This window comes from Vicugna pacos, chromosome 12 (assembly GCF_048564905.1).
Source record: "Vicugna pacos chromosome 12, VicPac4, whole genome shotgun sequence".
Lineage (NCBI taxonomy): Eukaryota > Metazoa > Chordata > Mammalia > Artiodactyla > Camelidae > Vicugna > Vicugna pacos.
Window position 1 is genome coordinate 57761553 of NC_132998.1, and position 19089 is coordinate 57780641.

At 53.9% G+C, this 19089-nt stretch overlaps 1 protein-coding gene and 1 non-coding gene across 5 annotated transcripts; one reads left to right on the forward strand and one right to left on the reverse strand.

The window, feature by feature from the left end:
• The first annotated feature begins 1179 nt into the window (after positions 1-1179).
• Positions 1180-18681, forward strand: PICK1 (protein interacting with PRKCA 1). 4 transcript variants are annotated; one of them, XM_006207074.3, is made up of 13 exons: positions 1180-1408; positions 1664-1761; positions 2857-2968; positions 7714-7842; positions 9994-10060; positions 11213-11302; positions 13666-13719; positions 14261-14323; positions 15124-15257; positions 15654-15746; positions 16566-16616; positions 17220-17364; positions 17853-18681. In XM_006207074.3, the coding sequence occupies exons 2-13, from the start codon at positions 1721-1723 to the stop codon at positions 18125-18127; spliced, it is 1254 nt and encodes a 417-aa protein (XP_006207136.1). In that variant the 5' UTR covers positions 1180-1408; positions 1664-1720; the 3' UTR covers positions 18128-18681. The 4 variants fall into 4 exon arrangements, with proteins under 4 accessions (XP_006207136.1, XP_072829598.1, XP_031527582.1 ...); XM_031671722.2 differs by having other exon boundaries at positions 1219-1506; positions 17858-18069; XM_006207073.3 differs by having other exon boundaries at positions 1221-1506.
• Positions 4174-4245, reverse strand: TRNAS-AGA (transfer RNA serine (anticodon AGA)). Its single transcript has one exon. It is a non-coding gene; the product is annotated as a tRNA-Ser (tRNA).
• Positions 18682-19089: the final 408 nt, after the last annotated feature.

Here is a 19089-nt window from a genome sequence, read left to right on the forward strand (position 1 = left end):
TTAAAATCGAAATTCTGGTCTGCAAACAGGGCTTGGAATTTCCAGCCCTAGCTCTGCTACTGACCATCTGGGAGACAAGGGGCAGTGCCTCTCTGAGCCTCAGTTTCCTTACCTGCACAATGTGGCTGACAATATGTGTTCTCCTCTCACAGGGTTAAGGTGGACTTTGAAATCCTGTGAAAGTGATCTGGACTGCAGAGCAGTGGGTACTTGAGAAAGGCATTGCTATTTGTGGCATTCTGCACAACTGCTGAGACTTGGATTAGCTCCCTAAGGAGGGGTGGGGTGGGGCTCCCATCAGGCCATGGGATTTGTGGATAATATCCTTCTGCATCTCTCCTTCCTCTGCTGCCCCTGGGAGGAAGGTGGACAGGCCTGGACCCATGCTGTCTGAATGAAGCAGATGCCAGATCTGGGGCTCTGGGAGCACCAACCACCTCCAGGGAACCCACTTTACACAATATCAGTGGCAGCAGAGGTTGGCGGGGAGATCTGGACTCTTCAACTGGGGAGCACTGATGGCGTTTCCTCAGGTACTTGGGAGCTGTGACCCTCAGTGGGACCCCAGGGGAGCTGCTCCTCAGAACTAAGGAAGGAGATGGGATGTGAGGAGTCTTTCACCAAATACCATAGGAAGCATCTGCTTCAATGTTCTTAGTTTGCATTTGGAGAAAGGAGGGACGTATAGTTAAGGGAAGGGAATCGAATCTGTCATTAATAGCAGAGCCACTGAACACAGGTGTGCAGGTGTTAGAAGGGCACTGGGGTAGAAGGAAGGAGTCTCACAGTCGAGATCTGGATCTTACACCAACCGTGCGTGGCTCTGGACAAAATCTCTTGCTTTCTCTGGCACTTAGTTTCCTGGTCTGCACAACTCAGATTAGGCTGGCAGCTCGGACACTGTCATTCTATTAGAGGAGTCACAGCACCCCAGGACGGGTTGCTGAAAGTGTGAAAGGGAAAGTGTCAGGGTTTGTAGTTCACTGAACCTTGCGTAAGGTCTCCCTAAAGATGCTTCCGTTGCCACGGCAACTGGCCCAGCTGCTTGGTCCCCGGAGTCCCGCTGAGGAAGCTGGGAAGAACCCTGCCCTTACCAAGATGGCGGCGGCCACAGGGCAAGGGGCGGGGTTGAGCGTCGTCGGCCTGTCCAGGCCTTTACTCTGTTTCCGCTTTTTCATGATAACGGGGAGCTTCCGTCAATACTTGTTCTCTTTCCTAGTTCTGGGAGCCCCGGGAGTCAGGGAGGGAAAGGCCGCTTGCAGGGATCGGGGCAAATACCCAGGGCGGGGAGGCGGGACTTCCGCGTCCCTCCGGAAGTGACGCGATAGTCGCGGCCGCCGACAGGTGGACCGGCAGGTGGGTTCAGGTGCCAGCCTGGCCCAGACCGGCTGTGGGACCGACGCTTCCGGTGAGCGACAGAGGCAGCTCCCAAGGGCCTGGAGACCCGTGGGTGCGGGCTCTCGAATCTGAGCTCCTCGCCCTAGCCTGGATCCCCCACTGTACCTAGTAAGAATCACCTCCCCCCACACCCCTAACCCGGGGGCTACCCCTATCTGTCCGAAGGAGAAGTGGTGGGGGGGCTTTCTCAGATCGCCGGGGTTGGGGTTGGCATTTCGGCACTTTGGCTCCCTAAACCGTGAACTCTTTTCTCTCCCGGATACAGTTCCCCATACCCCTGCCGAGCTGGGCAGTTAGCCAGCCCACCGAAACTCTCGGAACCATGTTTGCAGACTTGGATTATGACATCGAAGAAGATAAACTGTGAGTATTTTGTTACCTCAAGTCCCAGGAGTGCAGGAGCCCCAGGTCCCTCAGGTCCCTGGACTTCCCAGTTCCACAGACCCTTGCTTTTCAGCAGGGGATTAGGTGTTGTACTGTAGCACAAATGAATCCTGCCCTTCTAGGAGCTTACCATCTGTAGGGGGCTGTGGACACTTTGAAGCATAATTGCAATGCAGGGCCATAAGGGCTAATGGAGAATGACCAGGCTACAAGGAGAGCAGAGCAGACAGAGCAGTGCCTCTGCTGGGGTGTTCAGGGAAGGCTTCACAGAGGAGGTGGCAGCTGACCATGTTTTGACAGATGAATAGGAATATTGTAAACATAACTTCCTCCCCAGCACAGATGATTAATGGACAGATTTTCAAAAATTAAGTTAGTCTCCGTATTAGAATATATCCTCCCTCAGAGCAAGGACTGGGTCCAGTGCCTTTCCATGTCCTCAGCACTCAGTATGGTGCTCCACATCAGTAGGTTGTTTGTCAAGTGAATAACAGAATAAATGAGACTACCACAAAACATACATAAATGCTAATTTATAGTGAAAACTGAGAGGTAATTGAGTACAGCAACTGAGAGATGGGTGATGGATAGTTTAACAGGAGAGGGCTTCCTGGAGGAGGTGACCATACTGTTACATATTTGCCTGAGAAGGTGACAAGGACAGAGTCTGACTCAGATCTTAGAGACAGAATGAAGGAAAGGGAAGGGGGACCTATTTTTTTGGAGTACCTGCTCTGGGCTATGTTGGCGTTAAGTGCCTTCTGTGTACTTTCTTACAAGAACCTTAATAAAGTAGCCATTTTACGAATGAGGAGACTGAGATGCAGAGAGGGTGACTTACTCATCCAAGTCCCACAGCTGATAAATGGCAGAGTTGGGATTTGATCCTTCATCGGCTTGACTCCGAGTGCTCTGTGTGTTCCAGCACAAAATGCTGTCTTATGGGCCAAGTGAGAAAGAGAAAAGGCTTGCAGCATTGGGAGCCTCTTGGGGGTTTTGGAGGGCCTATCCCGGTCCCTGTCCCCTCCAGTCATCCCTCCTCCAGGAGACTCAGCCTCACATGCTTTTCTCTAGTGGAATCCCTACTGTGCCTGGGAAGGTGACCCTGCAGAAGGATGCCCAGAACCTGATTGGGATCAGCATTGGAGGAGGAGCCCAGTACTGTCCCTGCCTGTACATCGTCCAGGTACTGAGTGCTTTGGAGGTGGGAGGGAGGTGCTGGAGGGGGCGAGCCACCTCCCAACTTGGGCATGTCAAAAGTTTATTTCTCCACTCTGCATGGCTGGCTCCTTTTCATTCTTGAGGTCTGACCTCTTCAGAGAGGCCTCCCAGATACCCCTCTCAGTAGGTCTACCCTCACTGTCTGTACTAATGGATTTGCTCGTTAGTTCTGTATGTAGCTGCTTTTCCAGACTCTCTGCACTGTGAGGGCAGGATCTCGGTTTGCTTTTCACTGCAGTCAGCACCGAGTACAATGCCCGGCATATAGTGGACCTTCAATAGAAATGTCCTCAATGAGTCAACAAAACTGTCAGCCTTCCATACTCTCACAAGTGAAGTGTAGTGGAAAGACTAAAAGACTGTGAAATGATAATGGTCTGACTTCAAATGCAAGCTTCCCAGCTTGTTAACAAGTTACTTAACCTCTCTGGCCTCAGTGTCCTCCCCTGGAAAGTGGGGATGTAAAATATGGAGATCTGAGCATCTTTGGGTTGTTGTGGAGATTAAACAAAGTGACATAACACAAGGCCCAGCCCTTAAGCATCAGTCACTCAATAGCAGCAGCTGTTGTTTTTACTGCAGTTCACTTTCCCAGATGACCTGCCAGTGGTACTGACCAATTCTGTGGTCCTTATAGAGGAGGCTGCCCTGGCGATACTCTGTCAGCTGTGACTCAGGAGTGGGGACCAGCCTCCTTTACTCTATGGCTGGTTGGAGTTGGCGATCTTTCTGTAGCTTTGGAAGGAAGCCTGCCACCTCAGACATAAACTTGACCTAGATTTTTACCTGTTCTAACCTTCTCAGCTTAGTGGCCATTGGTGGCAGATGGGAAATTGCAGCCTCTCTGAGGATCTTGCAAAAGAGTCACTTCTAAGGCCTTGAAGACAGATTCCCTGGGTCTAGTCTTGCTTGCTCAGGGTGTGGCCTTTGTGAGCTTTTTGGCCTCCTCTGACCCAGGAAGTGTTAGCAAGGCCTCCCCCAGGCTTCTGTCTGCTCAGCCCCTCCTGCCACCTCCCCTACCCCACCTGCTAGGGACCAGGTTTGCGGTATAAATTGCAATTATAAAATAATCGAATTGATCGTTTTTTAATTTTTTAAAAATTTAAAAAAATTTTATTTTTAATGTTTTTGGGGGGCAGGTAATTAGGTTTATTTATTAATTTTTTTTAATGGAGGTACTGGGGATTGAACCCAGGACCTTGTGCATTCTAAGCACACACTCTACCACTGAGCTATACCCTCACCCCTAGAATTGAGTTTTAAAAATTAAATTTTACTTTTAGCAAAGACTGTCTGCTTTGCTTTGAACAAGTCAGGGGTACGAAAAAGTCAATGTCAAATAAGCAGTCCATTGCTCTACCCTTTCTCACTGCCCTTCCCCCACCCTACCCCCACCCCAGTCCCAGCAGCAACGCTGCTTTCTACCCTTTTGGCTGTTTATTCAGGTATGAGCTCTCATTTTTCTCAGTAAGATGCTTATCCTGTTATTTCTTGATCTATTGCTTGCAAGCATCTGTCAGCTTTTGTCAGTCCAGGAGATGAGAATTTAGCTTTATTTTGAAACCACTCAGCCTCCTCTCACTCCATCTTCCCAACATAGTTATCTTGTAAATTTTGGTTAAATCAATATCAGTGCAACAGATATATTGGGGAAATATTTTCTGAGGGCCTGGCCAGGCTCTTCTATAGGCACTAGAAAGTTCTTTCTTTCTTTTTTTTTTTTTTTTTTAACATTTTTTTATTGAGTTATAGTTGTTTTACAATGTTGTGTCCAATTCTAGTGTGGAGCACAATTTTTCAGTCATACATGAACATGTATATATTCATTGTCACATTTTTTTTTCGCTACGAGCTACCACAAGATCTTGTATATTTTTCCCTGTGCTATAGAGTATAATCTTGTTTATCTATTCTGCATTTTAAAATCCCAGTCTGTCCCTTCCCACCCCCCACTCCCTTGGCAACTACAAGTTTGTATTCTATGTCTATAAGTCTGTTTGTTTTGTATTTATGTTTTGTTTGTTTGTTTGTTTTAGAGATTTCTGATCAAGAAAAGATAAGAAAACTTTCTTATTTCTTAGCAAGAAAACAGACGCCACCCTCAAAGAACTCTAGAATGGTAACATGCTGTTTTGCACACTGAGCTTAACAGTCTACTGTGGTTGTGCTTTTAAAAAAATATTTTTATTGTGAAATTCACATAACATACAATTAGCGTTTTAAAGTATACAATTCAGTGGCATTTAGTGCATTCACTAAAAGCAGCCACCACCTCTCTTTAGTTTCAGAACTTTCTCATCACCCCAGAAGAACAGCTCATGCCCTTTGAGTAATCATTTGTTGAAGTTCATTCAAGTTACAGCTGGTTTCAATACTTCACCCTTTTCCTGGCTGAATAGCATTCCATTGTATGGCTAGACCACCATTTGTTTATTCACTCATCTGTTGATGGACATTTGGGTTGTTTGTACCTTTTGGCTGCTATGAATAATAACACTGTTGTAAACATGCAGGTACAGTTTCTCTGGACATGTGCTTCCATTTCTTTTGGGGTGGAATTGCTGGGTCATATGATTACTCTTTAATTTTTTGAGGAGCCTGTGTTTCTTCTAACTCAATTCTTCCCCGCCCATTTTTTTTTGAGTAATTTGTTGTTTTTTACATTTGCATTCTCCCTGTATTTTAAGTTCATTTTCCTCAGTCAGACATTTCCCATCATCTTTCTGTCCCCACCCTTATGTAGTCTTTCCTCTTTGAACCTCCCCTGCCCTCTCCTCCACTGGATTCCCCCATCCCCAGGATCCCTCTCTCTTGGCTTACTCCCCCATCTTGGTGGAGCCCATCTTCTGTAGCTTTGTGAGAAAGGCTGCGTGGGAGGAGGTAAATTTTTTGAGATCTTGTATCTCTGAAAATACCATTATTTTGTCTTTTTGTTGTTATTCTCATGTTTCTTTCAGTTGATACCTGAGTGGATCAAATTCAAGAATGACTGTCAACTTTGAAAATCATTTCCATTTAGAAATTTGGTGGCATCATTTCATTGTCTTTTGCCAATAGCAGTGTTGTCATGTCTGTTGATGTCAGTCCTACTTGTGATCTTTTATTTGTAGTGTCATTCTTGATCTGTCAAGACTCTTAGGCACTTCTTTTTGTCCCTGGCTTTCTGAAGTGTCTTGGCATGAGCCTTTCTCTGTCTGTTGTGCTGGAGCCTCAAAGGGCAGGTTCATCGGGGAACCCCGTGTTTTCTCTTCTGTGAAAGTCTCACGTGTGATCTCTGATGATGTCCTGGTCGCTGTGTTCTCTGTTCCCTCCTGTGGAACTCCAATTGGTTAAATGCTGGGCTTCCTGAATTGACCTTCTAATACTCTTTTTCTTTTCTTCTGGTTGCCAGTCTCTTTTCCACTTTCCTCTGCTGGGTTCCCAAAGCTGCTGTGGCACTTTACATTTCAATTATGTTCTGCATCTCTAAGAGGTCTCTCCTGTTTTCGAATTGATCCTTTTGCATCATCCTGTTCTTGTTTTTCAAATCACTGTGAAGATGTTCATTATGGTTTTCTTTTTGTTTTTGTGTTGTCCCTGCTTCGTTTCTGTTTCCTGTGGTTCCTTTTTTCTCTTTGAATGTTTGGTGTTTTCCACATGGGGTGGTTTTTCAAGGGCCCAGTATTTCTTATCTGTCTTTACATTTAAGCATGAGCCCTCACAGTTACCTCAGTGCTTTTAAGTTCTGTGTCCTGGCCCTGTCAACTGGTGGGTTCCACTGTGGGGCTTTCACACAGAGAGGCCTTTCCTGTGGAGCCATTCTGGGCCAGATCCTCCCTCTAGGCTCCTGAGGGGAAGGGCGGTGAGCCTGGTTGCTGGCGGTCTAGGGGCTTATGGGGGTTAAGGGGCTGTGGGACTCATTGTTCAATGTGTAAACAGCTCCGAACCCTTAACTGCTTCTGTCCAGTGCTTCACCCCCATCTCCCTCGTCCCTGGGCCCCAGAGTTGGGGGCTTCTCTGAGGAATAAACCTCTGTCTTCCCCAGAGACAGAGTATGGAGGGCTGTGTGGGTGAGGAGGGAGCCTGGACTTGAGTCCATCCCCTTACTTTCTATACCTTGCCTTCCACCCCACTAAGGATGTTTCCAGAAGTCAGCTTCTGGTGTAACCTCTGCACACACTTGTGTAGACAGTTCTTCCCTTGCCCTGAGCGTTCCCCCACACATCTATCCTTTGTCAGACACATTGACCTCACTCAGCCAGTGAGGGCAGACCCCGTGGAAGGAGTCACCTTGGGGGAAGGGGCTTACATGTGCAGTGGGTGGTGGGTCCCCAAGGGGATGGAGAGTAAGTGCAGGAACTGATAAGAGGTGCTTTGGGGCTCCGAGTCAGCACAGAGCAGCATTGTTGGGGAAATCTAAAGAAATAGCTTTGGAGGAGTAAACACTCTGATGGGCGTGTAAGGTTTGGTATATTTGAGATCAGAAAAGGAGGGTCTCATCAGTCACATTTACCTCTGGCCCTCCTTCCCCTCCCCCAAGAACACAGGGTCATTCATTTCTGGCTGCTCAGGCACTTTCTACCCTGCCCTTCTCCAGCATCGCTTAAGAGATAGAGGTAGAGCCCAGGACAGAGCCGGGTACCAATTAGGGTGGAGGGAATGACTGTCCCCCACCAGGTTTCTTCTCAGTTTTCCTTTCCTCCCCCTTCCACCCTCCTTTTGCATCCACAGGTGTTTGACAACACCCCAGCAGCGCTGGACGGCACCGTAGCAGCCGGCGATGAGATCACTGGTGTCAATGGCAGATCAATCAAAGGAAAAACTAAGGTGGAGGTGGCCAAGATGATTCAGGAGGTGAAGGTATGAGCTGTTGTGGGAGTGGGAACACGGAGGCACTTCTGAGACCTCCAGCCTGCCAGAGGCCCCTGCAGGCCTAGAAGGGAACTGGCCCTTTCACAGCTCCCCTCTGGGGAGCATCAGGGTCTGGGTCACACCGCTGCCTCCCTCGGTTTCTTCCGGGTTCATTCAGTAAATGTTAATTATACTCCAGGACTTGGGCTGGGCCTGGGTGGGAAAGTGGGCACCAAGTCCAAAAGGTCCCTGTCCTCAAGCTCCCAGGAGAGCTGTCAGACTCGGAACCACACCGCAGGGTGAGCCAGTGTGTCCCCTGTCAGGGCTGCAGTGGAAGTTCGGAATCCAAGGTGAACCTCTCTGGGTCGGTAGACACCTGGGAGATGTCCACTGGGCCATGCGGGGCCCAGGAGGGTGTCAGAGGGAAAGGGGAGCCCCCACCTCTATCCCTGTGGGAACTTTCAGTGCAGAGGGTCCACTGGGCTCACACCCCCCCAGGGACTCTTCTGGGCCTTGGGGCAGCTCCCAGTCCTGCAGACCACAATCACACACTGCCTGTTCCTGCTTCCCCTCCCCACCCCCACTGCTCCAGGCCGTGGCCTCTCCCTGCAGGGCCCCCATCTCTCCGTGAATGGCAGGCAGCATCCCGGCCATGCACGGAAGCAGGCAGCCCCTTTGCCATGTCCTAGAGATTTTGCTGCTAGTGATTCTTGGGAAAGCAAAACAGTGAAGGAGGTGCAAAGTCATAGGATGTTTAAAAGTCTGAGAGTCAAGAGTCCCAACTGTCCGTTGAGCTTGGCCGAGTGTTTTAGCTCCCTCACCTCAGCCATCTAAACCTCTCCTCACCTCCCATCCATCCTCTGTCTTAAGGGCCCGATACCAGCATCCGTTACAGTCCCTCTTTCTTACCTTAGCCCAGGGCCAGCAGCTTCCACCTTCTCCCCTTTATTCTCCTCTTCTGCTCCACCTGGCCTGGAATTTACTGTCCCAGGCATTTCCTGTTGGGCAGAGGAGCTCATCACGGAAGGTGGTGGACCATGTGTTTCATTCTGGTACAGAACGAGGGTGCACATGCCCCGCCTGGATCCCCTTCCTCATCCCCCCATTTCTGCTCGTCAGAATCCTCATCTTCCAAGGCATATCTCGTGCCAGCCCCTCAGGTTGCCCATGAGGACAGGAGCTCTTCGTGTGTGCACAGCCTTGCCGTTCGCAGGGATCTCCCCACGGGTTATGGCCCCTGTTTTGCCAGTACCCAGAGAGAGGGGAGGGTTTGCTTGTGATCTGACAGCTGGTATGACTCCCACTGCAGTGCTCCTTCCATTACCCTCAGCTGCTCCCGGTGGCGGTCCCTGAGGACCCTGCGCTGCAGCCTGAGAGCCTTTTGCATCTACCCCTGACTGACTGCATCGGGCCACTTTGATTTCCCTTCAGGACTCAATTTGAAATCCTGTGTTGTACTTGAATGGGTTCAGTCCCAAGTTCAAGGGTCTTAGGATTTCAAGAACAAGAGCAACCGTGGTAGCCTCACGTGGTCAGGGAAGGCTTCTGGGGAGAAGCCGGCACCTCCCTTCCCATCACTAGACTGAGATTTGTGTAATTCCCCGTTTGCATCGGCCTCCCTTGCTGGCCTCGGGCCCTGGGGGCTGAGGCTGCCCTGCACCTGCTCTCTGGCGTCCCAGCAGCAGGCACAGAGAAGGTACTCAGACGTGTTTGTGGACTGAATGGAGGGACTCCTGAGGATGGGGATGATTTTGAGGATACTCTCACAGGAGAGGATACTCCGTGTGGTGAGAAAAATGAGGTAGCAGGGGTTTGGGGTGTGGCTATGGTGCGGGGGAAGGCAGGGGTGCCTGGTCTGGCTGGGGCACAGGACATCAGAGACTACCAGACGGTGAGCTCTGTGACAACTGGGACCATGTCAGTCCTTATCCCTGCTGATTCTCCAGGGCTTGGCACGTAGTGAGAGAAGGAGGGACCTGGGAGCAGATTGGTCACTATGCAGGGCCCTGCCCTGGCAGGGCTGAATTCACAGCCACTCTGGCCCTTCCCCAGGGCTCAGGATGCTCTCATGACCAGAGACTGTAGGGCAAACAGGCCTCCCCAGGAAAAGGACTTGGGGTCTGGGGGGCTCCGTCACAACTGCTTATTCTGCTTTTCCAGGGGGAGGTGACGATCCACTACAACAAGCTGCAGGCAGATCCCAAGCAGGGCATGTCCCTGGACATTGGTAAGCTGGGCCGGAGCAGTGGTGTCCAATGGCCCCACAAGCCCCTGCTCGGCCTTTTTATGACAATGCACCAGCAGCTGTGGTCTGGACTTTTCTGACCAAGCCAATCCAAGGGCCTGGGGAGACTCAAAGTGCTCTCCCTGTGGCTGGTCCCGGGAACCTATCCCTGCCCTGTGTTTCTTCCCCTTTCCCCAGCCACCTCTTCTGGGACCATGCTGTCCTACGGTTGTCCTTTTCAGGCCAGCCTTCCAGCTCACCATGCCCAGCCCCTCATCCTTCTGAAAGGGAGGGTGGCCCAGCCCTGGCACCTATGCCCACCTCCACACCTCCCCTCGGCCCTGGCCTTTTCTTTCACCCACTTGCTCCCAGGAAGGCTCAGGGTCTGAACTGGACCTCAGGTTTTGGGCAGAGAGTCACATTGCCTTCTGTTAGGAAAGCTGGGCCTTGGTTCTTTAGAAGCTTCAAGACTCAAGAGCTGGATAGTAGCTTCGAGGTCCTCTGGACCAGCCACCTCATTCCAGATCAAGGCCTGAGACTCAGAGAGGCTCTGTGTCCCCTGGGTAAATGCATACCCAGATCTCTGGGGTCCAGCACCCTTTCCCTATGCTCTTGGGCCAGAGCCACCTCCTAGTTTTTAAGGAAAGAGGCTAAGTGCAGATGGAGTCTATCCTGAAGGTTCTTCCTCTAAAACCCTTGGGTTCCATCCCAGTCCCCGTCCAAGGACTGGGTATGTGACCGTGTGTGTAGTAACTGAGCCTGGAGCCTGAGGCCAGTTGTCATTGACAGTGCCTCCGCTCCTGGATGTGAGAGAGATGGAGAAGAGGTTCTCTTTGGTTGGCCTGACGGCCCTATCAAACCTGGGCAACTCTGGGGTCTCAGTGGTAGCCGGCAGCTACTTCGAGTGCCAGGCCCTTGGTTAGGTGCTTTACATGTTCACCTTCCAGGTTCTCAACACCTGTCTGAAGTGGACAGTGAATAGGGCAGGGGGCCAGAACCCCAGTTTGGGACACTCCCCACTTCAGTCACCCTCACACCAAACCCCAGTTCAGCCCCTTCTGCCCCTGGGGTCATTCCCAGTGAGTGGTGATGGGGGCAGGGATGGCCGGGGCCCCAAACTCCACCTCACTGAGTCCCCTTCTCACCTGGTCCCAGTGTTGAAGAAGGTGAAGCACCGGCTGGTAGAGAACATGAGTTCGGGGACCGCAGATGCTCTGGGCCTGAGCCGGGCCATCCTGTGCAATGGTGAGTCCCCTCCTCCCACCCACCTCTGGTCCCAGGGGCCTTAGGCCTAGGCGTCCAGGGGGAGGGGCACCACGGCTGCCCACCAAGCTGACGTGGGGCCCTCAGACCTGGGCCTGGCCTCTGCTTGTGGGGCCAATACTCACCATCTCTTTGTATCCCTGAGGCCTATCCATCTCCCAGAGGGCATCCACAGTGGTCAGCTGAGGCATCTTACAGCCAGTGTCCCCACTCCCGAGCAGGGATTCACAGGCTCAGGTCATAGATGAGGAAACAGAGTCACAGTGGAGAGGTGCCTCCTGCTGGCTCCCTGAGCTGGTGCCTTCGCCACTGCCCCAGCTGCTCTCCCACAGCCAGGCCTCGGCCCCTGCCCCGGTGCCCCGCTCCCAGCCTGTTTTCTCACCCCAGCGCGCACTGCACTCTGCTCCCGGCAGCCCGCTTGGCCCCTGCTTCTCTCCAGAAGGTGGCGCTGCTGCCCTTGTCCCAGCAGTTCCTGCCCAGGCTGGAGGTGGCGTACACGCACATTCACACCCACGCATGTGTGTGCACACACGCTCTCTCCGGGGAAGGAGGGGGCAGTGAAACACTCAGTCTGCTCCTACCATCACCAGCCTGAGTTTATAAATAGCAGCAACTCTGCTGTGTACATGTGGGGACAGATATAAATACCTATATAAATTGGAGGCTCAGCTGGGCACACTGGGCTTTATTGGCTGGGACGTGGGGGTGGGGTCTGAGCTTGTTCCAAATGGTGTACAAAAGTGGTGGTGCTATTTCCAGCTTCTTGGTGTCTATAAATCCCTGTTACTGTAGTTACCATGCGTTGAGATGAAATTAGAACTGGTTGTTGTGTTTTTTCCCCCAGACCTTGCAATTTCCCCAGCCTTAAATAGGGTTTCTAAAATTGAAGCTGTCATGATGTCCCATGACCCAGCTAAAAACAACAGCACGGCGCTTACGTGGCTCCTTCCCTGCCAGGCTGGTCGGGCGCCAGGGCTCTGGGGAGCCAGGGCCTGGAGGCCGGCTGGGTGACCGAAGCCTCCTGAAGGCCTCCGAGATGCTCCCTTCCAGCCCCCAGAGTCTGAGCTTTCCTTTTTGACAGCACAACACACGGCCATCTTCTCTGCCCAGAGAAAGGCCCAGATCTGGCTTTTGCTATTCCCCTACTCTCCTGCCACTCAAAACCCTGGCCCCGGTCAGCAGAGGAGCCTGGGGGGCAGAGGGCACCTCCACCTGGATAGCCCTTGCTGTGTGCCTTTAGGCAAGTTCCTTTACCTCTCTGTCCCTCGGTTTTCTCTGTAAGATAAGGGAAGTAGTCTCTGCCGCAGAGGCTCATATGGAGGAAGGACTGAGCTATGTGGAGGGAACTCAGGGAGGCCAGGCCCTGCCCTAGGAGGCCCGGGCAAGGAAGCCACCGACATGGGTCTTGCCCTGCAGTTGCTGCTGGTGCTCCTGATGGGGATGTGGGAGTGGAGGATGGTGGTGCTCACTGCTGGTGGGCACCCTGCCCCGCCCTAATCTGGAATGCCAGGGCCCATCCCTGGCAATCCACTTGCTCCCATTTTGAGCCCTTGAGGTGAGGCAGCTGCCTCCACCCCTCACCTTACAGCCCAGCTGTCTGCCAGTCATGGCCTGGCTACTGTCACTGCTGGACTATAAACCTTAAGTGCACAACTCAGATTTCATTCACCAGTCATTCCTGGGTCTCACGTGGGGTCAGGCACACAGTGGATGCTGGAGAGACACCTGCTGAGCAAATGAAGACACTCACCAAGGCCTGCTCCAATGTGAGCTTGTCCTCGGAGCTTTTCCAGAATTTCTGTCCCCTCCCCAGATCATTCTCCCTTCTGATCCGTCGTGCGGTGGGAGGGCTGCCCTGAGCCTGCGCTGGAGTTCTTGTATCTGTCTCCTCGTGTCTCACTGCCTCACTCCTTGGCCGTTGGCAGAGTTTGTGTTAAAAGAACGGGGGCCTTGACCACTAGGCGGGGGCTTGCCTTCTGCTGGCCGTGGAGCCACCCACAGGTTTGGCCGCAGGGAGGGCCCAACCGTTTTTCGCTCATGACCTTTGGAAGTACCTGCATCATTGTCATCTTTCTGCACCTTTGGAGTGCCCCAGCCTGCTGGGGTGGTGCTCATGTCAGGAGCGTCCTGAGGGGACATCCTGTCCGCCCTCCACTTGCCTCTTGTCTGTCTGTGCTGGGCTCTTTACAGAACACGCCTGAGCCCAGCTGCTCCCGTGGTGCCAGATCCCCCTCCCTGGGTCCCCATTCTCTGCCGCTCCTGGTTCTCCTCTGGGGGCCACCTTGCCCCTCCCGAGTGGGCCCCTGAATCTCTCCCCTCCCATCGCGGCTCTCTGATCCTCACAGATGGGCTTGTCAAGAGGCTTGAGGAGCTGGAGCAGACCGCCGAGCTGTATAAAGGTGGGCAGGTGCACCCTCTGGGTGGGGGGGTGGGGGGGCGGCGATTCCAGTCTGGGAAGTGCCCTGCACTGGCTGTACCCTGGGGTGGAGCTCTAGAGCACAAGGTGGTGACAATGGGGCAGGAATGCCCGCCTACACAGTTCTAGGACCAGGGCTGTTAAAAATTCTTAAGGAAAAAAATCTTAATGCATACTTTTTTGATTATAAAAGTACTTACATGCCCATACAAATCAAATAATGGCATGTGTAGACCTAGTGAGAACCCCCAGAATCACACTGTCCCAGAGGTAAAGCCCAGGGGAGGCTTTGTTCGCCTTCTGCCCCTGGGAAGTCTTGGCTCCCCTGTCTGATGGGGGCTGGTCATGGGTGGGGCCGGGACTGGCCGAGCCTTCAACCCTGGGCCCTAGTGAGGCTATGGGAAAGGTCTGAACCCCAGGAACATTGAGGGCCTTGGGTGGGGTGGGTGGCTGGAGGCTGTGCCCTGGGCCAGCGTGGTCCCCACCGTGTGCCCCCATCTCCCTTGGTTGGGTCTCTCCCACAGGGATGACAGAACACACCAAGAATCTCCTACGGGCCTTTTATGAGCTGTCTCAGACGCACCGGGGTAAGGATGCCCCAAACCTGCTTTGTGACCCTGGAAAAACCCTTGACCCTTTCTGGGCTCAGCACCCACCCACCCCCATACAGTGAGGGTGCAGCCAAGCTCCTCCCCAGGGCCTTTCTCATGCCCATGCTTAGGCAGACACACGGCATCTGACCTCAGGCCAGGTTTGGGCTGCAATGTCTCGGTTTGGGCTGCACATGTCTCAGTGCTGGGTTGTAGCAATAATGGGACCAGTGGGGAGCATCTGGACCAGCTAGTCTCCTGCGGGGCACTGTCACTGGTCTGGGCCCTGTCCCGTCTATCTGTACTGGTGTTTATATGCATAAGGCCCTTCCTTATTCATGATCTCATTTCCTATAAGTTTGTTAGCTGTGCGGGGCAGCTACAGTTCACCCCATTTTACGGTTGAGAAAACAAAGCCCAGACAGAGAAAGTGGTCACGCAGCTCCTTAGGGGCGGGGTTGGCCTTAGGACCAGATTCCCAGCCCAGTGCTTGGCCCTCAGAAGGCTGCACCTCCTCCAGCCTGGGCCCAGCCTTCTCCCATGGTCTGGGCACTTTGGGGAATGAGGGCCAGTTCCCTCGGGTATAGACTCAGCTTTCTTGGGGATTTAGATCCAACACTCAGGGGTATAGACGCCCCTTTCTTGAGATGTAGACCCACCTCCCTAGAGTTGTAGACCTCAGGCAGACCTTGGCCTCCAGCCTGCCACGCCCCTTGCATTGCTTATCCCCAGCAAATCCCTGGCTCCTCCGTTAAGGGGCAAGTAGGGGCTGCCTTCAGGACAAACTTGTCGTGCAGCCTTTGGGGACGTGTTCTCCGTGATCGGGGTGCGGGAGCCCCAGCCAGCTGCGAGTGAGGCTTTCGTGAAGTTTGCCGACGCCCACCGCAGCATCGAGAAGTTTGGCGTCCGGCTGCTGAAAACCATCAAGCCGGTAGGTCATGTCGAGCGTGCGTGTGTCAGCATGTGAGGGTAGAGAGGGGACAGTGTGGCGAGCAGCAAGGGTCCCATTCTGTAGTCGGAGCACCTAGGTGCAGGGTCTGGCATGGTCCCCTACACAGCTGACCGTGGGTTAGTCACTCTGCCCCCTTGGCCTCAGTGTTGCCCTCCAGGCTGGTTTCTGGCCCTGGCTCCACCAGAGCCTCAGCTTGCCCTGGGCCTAGCCTGTCTTCTCATCCTTGAATGGACAGGGCTGTCTGGGAGCACCCTTTGGCTCTGACACTGAGTCCATTAGAAGGATTGACACATCAGGCCATTCCTTGTCACCCTGGCCAGCCTGACCCCCCTGCCCGTGGGGTCCTGAGCATCTGCCCCCCTCCTCCCCTTCCAGATGCTGACAGACCTGAACACGTACCTCAACAAAGCCATCCCAGACACTCGCCTCACCATCAAGAAGTACCTGGACGTGAAGTTTGAGTACCTGGTGAGTGGTCTCCAGCTTCTGGGGTAGGTGGGGTGGTGGGCCCAGCCTGCTGGGGTAAGAACCCACCTGGAGATTTGCCCCTTCTCCGTCAGCTACATGATGGCCAGCAGGACAGGGCCAGAACCTCTGTCACATCTGAGTGAGGATGTGAGACCAGGGGCCTGAGAAGGTGCTGGGGACTCGGGCTCAGAGAAGTCCCTGGGAGCCTGGGGTGGGCAGAGCCCTCACTCTGGACCTCTCTGACCCCATGGGAATTCTTTGGTCACTTTTAACAAGTTAGATTAGGTCAGTGGTTATAAAGTGGGTGCCAAGGAATGCTAATGAGTTTTATGTTCAAATAATAATTCTGTGGTCAAAGGAGTTGAGGAAAAAATACTCCACCAACCAAGCCAAGGTCCTTTGCTTCAGGACTTCTCAGAGCCTTTGATTAGGCCCATGTGCGACCTGGGCCTTCCAGGGCCTTCCCCAACTCTTTGGACCATGGAACCTTTTTTTTCCCAGAGCATCTCTTGGGACTTGAGTGTAGTAAATGCTGGACTGTCTGTCAGGCTCTTTCCACCCTCCTAGATGAGTGTCCTTGTGGCCACCCTGCTGCCCTGAGCCTCCTGAGCAAGGGCCAGTCCGAGTGAGGTGTCTGCCTCTCCCTGATGCGTCTGAGCCCATTCCAGCTGAGGGTACGCAGGGCCCATGAGGCCTGGCATAGCTGCTCCTCTGGGTGACTCAGGGGTACAGCGTGGCATAGGAGGAACTGGGGACATCAGGGTAGGCATCCAGGTGGTGCAGCCACTCTGACAGTGTGGCCTCACCTGTCCCACACAGTCATACTGCCTGAAGGTGAAGGAGATGGACGACGAGGAATACAGCTGCATTGTGAGTGCCACCGGCGGGCAGGGGCGTGGCCCTGGTATTTGAAAGGCTTGGGATATACAGACCTTCCCCTACCAGCCCCAAAAATGTCCTGGGGACACCAGGTGCATAGGATAACCCCCGAAAAGACCTAGGGGGCTTGGCCAGGCTCTTGTTTCTGGAGATGTGGGGCTATCCACCCCCAGCCCCGGCCTCTCTGGGCCTTAGAGTGCTGGCCAGCTTGCTATGGAACCACTCCCACTGCCTGCCCCCAGACCAGCTGCCTCCCCCACTCCCCGACTTTGTGAGGCTCTTGCAGGGAAAAACTGACTCTCTTAACTCCTAAGAGGCACTTTTACTTTTTAACATTTTTGGTATCAGGGTCCATCTATGACTAAATGTTCATTTGTTTAATGCAGCAAGGGGTTAGTGGCTTTTTTGTGTTTTTCACAAAGTTATTATTAAGTGCTTCTAGCAACAGCTGACATCTCAGAAACGGGGAACCATGGGAGCTTTGAAGAGTGCAGTGTGGTGCAGGGGTGTGAGCTTCCTGCCCCCGCCCCCAGCTGCCCCAGAGCAGGCTCCCCGCGCTGCCCCGAGTCCCTGATGTGCTGCTCCCTGCCCCAGGCCCTAGGGGAGCCCCTGTACCGCGTGAGCACAGGCAACTACGAGTACCGCCTGATCCTGCGCTGCCGCCAGGAGGCCCGCGCCCGCTTCTCCCAGATGCGCAAGGATGTGCTGGAGAAGATGGAGCTGCTGGATCAGAAGCACGGTGAGGGGCGCGGCGGGCACTGGGGCCCGTGGGGCACCCTGCCTCAGGCAACCCCTGCATCACCTCAGTATGGTCCGGTAGGAACCATCTTCTCCCCATTTCAGAGCTGGAAAAACCATGGCCCAGAGAGGTACAGTACTTCCCCGAGGTCCCAATACAAGCCCACGGCAGAGCTCTGAGTCGGACCCAAAGTGGAAAACTCTGGCAACAGCTTCCCAAACCCTGGCCTGGGTGGGACTGGCCATGCCCCGTGGGCTCCTTGGGGTGTAGTCCACCATCCCCCCACCCTGGCAGGGCTCCTCCACTCCCTGACCTGGGAGCTGGGAGGCTGGGTTCTGTGTAAGGCCGGGTAGCCCTGGCCTTGCCCCCTCCTGGGGCATGAGGGGAAGTCCGGAGGAGGCAGGCGGGCCCAGGCAAGCATGGAGGGTCTCCTAAACGCGCAGGCAGCCCCAGCCCGCTGACACCTGTCTGCCGCCCTTCTGCCCCAGTCCAGGACATCGTGTTCCAGCTGCAGCGCTTCGTGTCCACCATGTCCAAGTACTACAACGACTGCTACGCAGTGCTGCGTGACGCCGACGTCTTCCCCATCGAGGTGGACCTGGCCCACACCACGCTGGCCTACGGTCTCGGCCAGGACGAGTTCACTGACGGCGAGGACGAGGAGGAAGATGACGATGAGGACACGGCAGCCAGGGAGGCGTCCAGGGATGCGCGAGGGGCTGCTGGGCCCCTGCACAAGGGTGGAAGCTGGTGTGACTCCTGAGTGCCCCCTTAGGGTGCAGCTCTTGGGGGTAGGGTGAGTGGGAGGATGGCAGCATGGGAACGGGGGTGGGGCCGCTGCACAACAGGGTGGCGCATAAAGGCCTGCTGGCTTGGGGCGCCTGCCTCCCTGCTCCTCTGTCCTAGCACAGCGAACCCGGGCTCCTGCCCAGGAAAGGCACTGGGGCCATGGCCTGGGACCTGGACACTGGCCCCCTCCACCTCCCCTTCCCACCTCCCCAGCCAGTTGGAGAGCTTGGTCTTTGGACCTGCCTTAGGAAGGAGAGAGGGCAGAAAGAAAGAGGGGTTGGAAGTGGCAGGAAGTCCAGGGCCCATTCCTCGTGGGCACCTCCACTGGCCCCGGGAGTGGGGGCCGCAGGTGGACAGCCGAGGTTGGGGCCAATGTTTCGTGTACACCCTCACCTCACCCTAGGCTGGCCCCAGTCCAGTCCACACTCACCTTGGCGGCCTTTATTTATTTTATTCCACAGCTCAGCACTTCCCTGGGGAAGGGCTGGGCGCTGGGGCCTGTATTGAATAAACACACACCCACATGGAGCCTGGCTCTTTGCAGTGGCCTCAGACCCTCTCTCCCCTTGACACCCCCTTTTCTGCCACCCTGATCACAAGGGAGGGGGCAACAAGGTTTCCCAATGTTCCTTTTATAGCACTGACTCCTTAGAGCAGCCCTGTGGGTTAGCACTATTGTCCGCATTTACAGATGGGACACTGAGGCTCAGAGAAGAGTCTTGCTCAAGGTCACATGGTGTACAGGGGCAGAGCGGGATGTGGACGCAGATCCGTCATTTTCCCTGCCTCCCAGGCTTCCTGCTCTGTGGGGCCATTTATGTTCTCCCTCATCTTTGATCCTTCAGTGCTTCTGGCCACAGATTAAACCTTTATTTGGTGAAGAGCAGGACAGAGACTGGGTCAGAAGGACCCGAGGCCCCAGACTGGCAAGAGAGT